The 7557-nt window shown below is 54.0% G+C and overlaps 1 protein-coding gene across 1 annotated transcript; it reads left to right on the top strand.

Moving 5' to 3' along the window:
• The first annotated feature begins 996 nt into the window (after window positions 1–996).
• On the top strand, window positions 997–7555 carry TXLNA (taxilin alpha). Its single transcript, XM_009575601.1, has 10 exons — window positions 997–1114; window positions 2188–2526; window positions 3041–3132; window positions 4129–4299; window positions 4655–4849; window positions 5027–5146; window positions 5448–5522; window positions 6051–6143; window positions 6539–6634; window positions 7061–7555. The coding sequence occupies exons 1-10, from the start codon at window positions 997–999 to the stop codon at window positions 7409–7411; spliced, it is 1650 nt and encodes a 549-aa protein (XP_009573896.1). The 3' UTR covers window positions 7412–7555.
• Window positions 7556–7557: the final 2 nt, after the last annotated feature.

Raw genomic sequence — 7557 nt, 5'->3', positions numbered from 1 at the left:
TTACAGAGGTGGAGGAAAAAGAGCGCCCGAGGCTGTGGGGCATGTGTGTGGCGTGAAGCGGTGCTGCCAGGCCCGCCGTGGGAGGGGGCACGGCCTCCAGCCGGCACGTGGGTGGATGACACATGTGCTTGGCTGCTGCCACCGCTCATTTTCTCTTGCGTTTTTCCTTCATAAGCCCTGTCCTGAGCTGTTCTCTGAGGAAAAGCCGAGGTCTCTGCGTAACTGCTGCAAAATGGCAAGAAAAGCTGTTCTCCACTTCTCGTGGAACAATCCCTTGCCTCTAGACCAGGAGCGTCGGCTGCCTCTGCTCCTTAATTAGCGTCATAACTAGAGCAGAGGGTGCGGGTGGGCAGGCTGAGAACATACGTACCCTGCGGAGGGAGAGAGGATGAGGAGAGAGGAGCTGGGATTTGGGCTCAGTCTGGTAGCGTTGGCTCGTGGCGATGCTGGTTAATCTTTTCAGTGCTGAGCACCAGCTCTGCCGGGGAGCTGCAGGCTTTCCTCAGCTGGGTGTGCGGTTTTAGGAGGTGTCGGGCTTTCTGCTGGTGAGGCTCTGGTCTCCGGGTCCCTTGCTGCAGGGAGGGGGTTTCTCTGTCAGCGTGCACAGACCGCTCTGAGTTTTGAAATCCAAGAGTAAAACACAGTGGGGGCGAGGGGGAAGGAGAGCCAGCGCGGAGGAGGTTCTGCCCAGCAGATTAGGAAAACTGCGTGCTGTCTGTGAGTCGGGAGATGCTGCCTTGCTCTAGGAGGGGCTGCTTCCAGCTCTCAGCTGGAAAAGGAGTTATCCTGATACGGAGACCTTTGCGGTGAGGTGCAAATTGAAAACGAAATATTTTCCTCAGTGCGGAGCTGTGGGTGGCAGCCTCTGCCGAGAACAAGTTCCTTCCCAGTCCAGGTTGATGACTCCTAAAATCCCCCAAACTTCTTAAAATTAAGTGTAGTTGCTGTTTCTCTTTCTCTAGGGTTTGTTGAGACTGAGTGGGGAGAAAAGTCACGATGAAGAACCAAGGCGGGGAGACCAAAGCAGCGCCGCGGCCTGCTGGCTCTTCCAAAATGAGCAGCGGTCTGGTGCTGGAGGAGGGCGACTCACCAGAGGCCGCAGCACCCCTGGAAGGTGGGGAGTCCCTGGGGCCCGGGGTGCGCCGCTCCCTGCCCACGGCTGATGGCGATGCTGACAGCCCGAGCAGTGAGGCGCAGGAAACGCGTGAGGGTGGGTTTCGAGCCTGGAAATAGTCAGGCTGGTGCTGTCTCTGTATGAGGGTGGGCCACTGTATCCAGTTCTTTTTACTTGCATAAGAGCAGCTGTGATTTCTAGGGCAGAAAATCCTGGTTTCTTCCTATTTCTGTGTGTGTACAGTTCTGAAGTAGTTACCGCTTCCTGACCAAAGCGTGGAGTTGATTCTCACCTGAAAACAATGCATTGCTTAGACCTTAAGGGTCCCATTCAGAAAATGTCAGACAACTCTTTCCTTGGGGCAGCGTTATGTTGAGTCACCTGCCCTGTTACTGGCACTTCATAAAAATTATTCTCTAGAAGACGGAAACCAGGTCTAACCGAGTAGGTGCTTGGTTGAAATTAACCCTGCCTTGTATTTTCATGCCTAGTAAATGTGGGATGTAGGAAACGCACAGCAAGTAGAGTTTAATAACCAACTGCTGTAAGTCTCCCATTTGGAGGAACTTTGGAAGCAAAGCAGCGTACCGAAGGATGTGCTGCCTGCTCTTTTCCTGAGTGCCCGTCGTTGGGGACAAGATACATTTGATCTGAGACAGTACAGCTGCTCTTATATGTGAGGAGAGAGGCTAACTCAGGTTTAAAAATCTATTGTAATGTAAAAAAGCCCGGCTCTGGGGACGTTAGCAGGCAGTTCCTGTGAGGGAAAGCTCACACACAACCTGCTTTCCTTAAAGGATGGTGGGGAGGGGGGGAGTTTTTGCTCTTGGCAGATGTCAGGGGCTTGGTCATGCTCTCGTGATCAAAAGAGAGGCTGTTAGGAATGCACCTCCATTGTCAGGGCAGCTGGCTGGAGACGCAGCCAGAACAAAGCAGCTTATGTTGCGGGAAGTTTAGCCAGCCCTGGTGCAGTGGGGTGCTCGGGAAACCTTCCCTTTGCCGTGTGTTTACAGAGACCAGAGAATAGACAGTGTGGGGGAAGTCTCATGCTTTTATGTTCCCGTCTCCCACAGCTCCTCTTGCACAGGAGGACACCAAGTCCTCCCGGCCTGCCGTGCGTGATGTCTCCGAAGAGCTGAGCAGACAGCTTGAGGACATCTTGAACACATACTGTGTGGATGCCAGCCAGGAGGGTCCAGGCGAGGACGGCGGGCAGAGTGAGCCCACGGAGCCAGAAGAAGCCGAGAAGTGTCGCAGCGAGTCCCCGAGGAACGGTGACCAGGAGTCGGGCGGCCCCGAGATGAACGGAGAGAAGGAAAGCACGAAGGGGACTGAAGAGTTTCGACCCGGTGAGGAGTGTGGGGAGCGGGATCCCAAGAAGGCTCAGGAAAAGAAGAAAGCCAAGGGCCTAGGTAAGAGGTTCCCTGCTCTGGTTGTGCTGCCAGCCTGAGAACTTTGGCGCAGACATTGATTTTTTTACTGCACTAATTGCTCTCATGAAATAAGCGCCTCGGGTGCATGATGTGCAGCAGTGTTTGGGAATGATAGAGCAGCATGTTTTGTGGTACATGAGGAAATGTACTGAGTGCTGCAAAAGCACTGACTGCTCCTGGGTGCTGCTGCAGCCTCTGAATTCTCTGCGTTTCTCTTCTGCTGGACACAACTCTCTCTAGCCAGCCCAGCGGTCATTTCCCGCTCTGAAAATGGGGTCCTCTCCCCAACTGCTTCAGTTGTTCACCCACTGTATGCGGTGAAATCTGCAGGGCAGAGCCCTGAGAAGGCACTGAAGATGGTAGCTCTGGCCCAGGGCAGGCACGGCTGTGAGACCTGGTTTGTCTCTCCTGTCTTTGCCCTTATGAGCCAGAACTCTGTGTAAGTGATTTTATTTTATTTACTTATTTATTTAAATTCCGTGTCTCATTCCAGGCAAAGAAATCACTTTGCTGATGCAGACGCTGAACACCCTGAGCACGCCAGAGGAGAAACTAGCAGCACTGTGCAAGAAATACGCTGAGCTGGTGAGTGCTTATTTCTTTGTTCCAGGCTCTGGGGCTGGGGGAGGACACTGCAGCAGTGAGCACGGGAGCTGCTTGAGGAAGCAGGAGATTTTTTTTTTTCCTTGATGTTGAGAGGAACACACGTGTAGCTTTGCAGTGTATGTTCTGGGATCTCTTCAGTGCTGGATATCCAAATATCAGAGGACAGATGTTGCTTGGTCCAGCCAGGTGTTGTCGTTTGCAGAAGCGTAAGCATGGACGGGAGTATTTTTGGCAAATCTGTGTGTAAGAGGACCTCAGATCTGTTTTCTCTCTGCTCCTCTAACGTGGAAGCTGCATCTTTTGCCCACCCTGTCGCAGGAGTGTGCTGTGACCAGGTCTGTTCTGCTGAGCCTGTGCGCCCTGATCTCTCTGCAGGCAGGGCTGAGCTGTGAGTTGGCAGGCTCAGCCGTGACAGAGGACCGCACGGATACGTCTCCTGTCTCTACCACTCAGTCACTGCATTTCTGTTGAAATTTCCCAGCAAGAAATGTGTGTTTGGCAGAGTCACCATGCTGCTACATGTGCACATTCAGCCATACAACACACACAAAGTCTGGTGCCACGTTTAACCAGAGCTAGTTCTAGGCAGAGATCTAGTTCTGTGCATGGATCCAGTGCAGAGGAGAGGTGTGGGACTGTCTGTGCATGTCCGAAGTGGATGTGTTTGGGTTTTCCCTGTGCTCGGAGCTCTGCTCCATTTGAGCAACTTGCGCATGGAGGTGCTGGATGAACGTGCAAGTCTCTCAGATTCCAGCAGGACACGAATTCAGGAAGGAGAAAGGTCCTGTCCAGGGGATCTTGGGCTCTGCGTCAGTCCTGCTCTGCTCCGAAGTAGCATCTTTTGTGTTATAAAGCTCTTGTCCTCCTCTCAGAGCACAGAGAGCACTGTTTTGATCCCCGTGTCCCCTCATAGGGGCACAGCATGTTGCCGTGGTCTGTTTTGCTGCATCTGTGCCCTTTGCTCCCCTGTCCTAGCTGGAAGAGCACCGTAACTCCCAGAAACAGATGAAGATCTTGCAGAAGAAGCAGACGCAGCTGGTGCAAGAGAAGGACCACCTGCAGAGTGAGCACAGCAAGGCCATCCTGGCCCGCAGCAAGCTGGAGAGCCTGTGCCGCGAGCTGCAGAGACACAACCGCACCCTCAAGGCAAGTGTCTCCTGGGCACTATTCCAGGAGCTGCTTCATCCCAAGCACTTGGATCACTTGCTGTGAGCCATTTTGGCAAACGTACCTTTATCGGTGATTGCCCACAGTCTATTGTCCAGGGCAGTGATTTAATTTTACTGTTAAGCCATCATTATCCACCGTGCCTGAGTGTTATTTCAGGGTATGTTCACTGGAGAAAGGGAGGGGAAAGGCCCAAAGCAGGCTGAGGAAGGGGGCTGCCAAGCAGTGGCCCAAAGTCCCTTCCTGATTGATACAAGCAACAGTGGGAGGCTGGGTGGGTTTGCTCACCTGCCCAGGTTGACATGTCCCTGCTGTCTCTGCCCTCCTCACGCAGGAGGAAGGTGTCCAGCGTGCGCGGGAGGAAGAGGAGAAGCGGAAGGAGGTGACATCCCACTTCCAGGTGACGCTGAACGACATCCAGCTCCAGATGGAGCAGCACAACGAGAGGAATTCCAAGCTGCGCCAGGAGAACATGGAGCTGGCAGAGCGGCTCAAGAAGCTCATCGAGCAGTATGAGCTGCGGGAGGAGGTGGGTCAGGGTGGGAGACCTGGTGTAGGGCGGCTCTGGTACATCCATTCTGCCCAGTGAAGCGTGTTTCTGCGGCTGGAGGGGAGAAGGGGCCTCTGGGATCTTCCCTTGGGGTTGCTGCCCGGGCAGCAAAGACTGGGCTGAGCATGTCAGTGACCGGTGGTGTTCCCTTGGCAGCACATTGATAAGGTGTTCAAACACAAGGACCTGCAGCAGCAGCTGGTGGATGCCAAGCTCCAGCAGGCGCAGGAAATGCTGAAGGAGGCAGAGGAAAGACACCAGCGGGAGAAGGACTTTGTAAGTCTTAAAGCAGTTCTCTAATGGTTGCGAGCACTTCGCTTTTTGCCTTGTTCCTCCGTGGAGGTTTGTTACTGTTGGATCCCTGAGTGCAGAGCCCAAATCGGATCAGGCCGTCCCAGGCCTCCTGCGTGCCCAGCGGTGACCACTCTCCCAGTAGCTTCAGGAGCAAGGCTGGAGCCCTGCTCTGCTCTTTGTGTTTCTCCCAGCCCACTCCCATCTCCAGGCAAAGCACCAGCTGTGCAGGGGCATGTTGGGAGCCTTCCCAGGCAGCCAGGTAACTGCTTTTACTCTTCCCTAGCTGCTGAAGGAAGCTGTGGAATCGCAGAGGATGTGTGAGCTGATGAAGCAGCAGGAGACTCATCTCAAGCAGCAGGTGAGTTACCTGGTCTGTGTGTTCAGCCTGGTTATTTTTTTGGTTTTTTCTCCTTTCTCCCTAAGCAGGGAACAACCCAAAAGTTGCTTAATCTGGAAAACACAGGGGCCGGATTGCTCCTGGGTTTGGTATTGGTGAGCCTGTGTCAGCATGGTGTGGGCTGAGATTTCCTTCAGCAATTCTGCCTTCTGGGAGAAAGGGGCCTTGGTTTTTACCAGCACATTTCCCAGTGCTGGGAGCAGTCGTGTGATCATACCTTGCTGAATCAGACCCAGCAAGTGCCTCCTGCCAAGGCCAGGAGATGTTTGCAGAACACATCTGAGGGTGTTTCCCTAGGAGAGGATTTTTCCACATTCCCCAGTACCTAATGTTGGCAGAGCAGCTCCGTGCTGCCAGTTTGTTTGTCGTAAAGTCCAGTCACAAGGTACCTAGCTCAGCTCTTGGCTGACATCTCCCCTCTCCTGGGGACGGCTGTCAGGAGGTGCTGTGGTGAGCAGTGAGGAGCTGTAACCCTGTCTCTCCCCGCAGCTGGCTCTCTACACAGAGAAGTTCGAAGAATTCCAGAACACGCTTTCCAAAAGCAGTGAAGTGTTCACAACATTTAAACAGGAGATGGAGAAGGTGGGTAACACTTTTGCTGCCCAGCAGAGCTTGCATGGGCAGGAGGCACTGCCTGCCTGTCTCTCCTCGATGCTTCTGTGAGCTGAAAGAGCTACAGCTCTGTCGTTTTGTTTAGTTTTACTGGTATTAAAATCAGCCATGCGCTGGCTGCTCGTAGAAGATTGATACCATCCTTGCTGTGCAGAACAAGCAGCGCTACCCCTGTCTCCTGCTTTGTTCTTACCTGGTCAGTGTTTCCCTCTGGTGAAGCTGACTGCAGCAACACAGGAGACGTTTCCCAGGACAGCAGAACCTCACTGTCTGCGGTGGGATAGTGGGTGCCTGTTTGAGGACATGTGACTGCAGCGCTCTGCCTGTGGCTTATTTGTTCTCTTTTTGTCACCGTGATTCTGTAGATGACTAAGAAAATCAAGAAGCTGGAGAAAGAGACCACAATGTACCGCTCTCGCTGGGAGAGCAGCAACAAGGCTCTCTTGGAGATGGCTGAAGAGGTGAGGAGGCTCTGGCTGTCCTTCTGTGCAGAGGCAGGCAGCTGGAGCATGTGGTGATGTGTGGTGTGGCGTTGGGCCGGAGCTGAGGGGTAGCAGGACGGCTCCTGTCTTATTGCGGGCAGGCTGGGTGGGGGGCGTTGTGTTTTTCCCTTCAGCTTGATTTCCTTCCCCTTACGTGGTGGTAGGAGTGATGGTTAATGAGTGCAGAGGTGCGTGGAAGAAGTCAGACAGTCTCAGCGGCACTTGGCCTTTTTGTGGGCAAAGGAAGAAAGAAGCAGTGGCGGTAGCATTGGGTTCTTTGAATGCCAAATGTTTGCTTGGTCACAAGTATTTTCCCCTTGAGCTTCCCTTTGAGGTTTCATCTCTCTCCCTTTCCGCCTGTCTGTCCCCAGTGTGGTAGAGTCTGAACTGCCTCTCTATTTGCAGAAAACCCTTCGGGACAAAGAGTTAGAGGGGCTTCAGGTGAAAATCCAGCGCTTGGAGAAACTGTGCCGAGCCCTGCAAACGGAGCGCAACGATCTCAATAAGAAGGTGCAGGACCTGTGTGCCCACGCGCCCCGGGCAGACACGGACCTGTTGGAGCCTTTGAAGGACCCATCTCGGGACGGCTCTGAGGCGGCGGCGGGAGGTGCTCCAGCAGAGCAGCGCCTGGCTGAGGATTGCCTTTACTCAGGAAAGCCGACGCACAGCACGGATCCTGCGGAGAGCCTGGGAGAACTGAGCATAGGAGCCTTGGGGCAGAGCGGGACTGAGGAAGGCACTCAGGGCGCTGACTGAGCCCGTTGTGCGGTAGGCAGAGGTAGGGCGAGGGAGGGTAACGTGAATGTTTCCATAGACTCGATCTGATGCCCCTCTCCTGGTCCTTGGACAGGCGCGAGAGGACAGCCCTCCTGGGGATTTGAGATTTCTAGCTTAGGTTTTTG

Source organism: Fulmarus glacialis, unplaced genomic scaffold, assembly GCF_000690835.1.
Source record: "Fulmarus glacialis isolate BGI_N327 unplaced genomic scaffold, ASM69083v1 scaffold9024, whole genome shotgun sequence".
Lineage (NCBI taxonomy): Eukaryota > Metazoa > Chordata > Aves > Procellariiformes > Procellariidae > Fulmarus > Fulmarus glacialis.
Note: the sequence above shows the minus strand (reverse complement) of the source record. Positions and strands in the feature narration are given on the sequence as shown.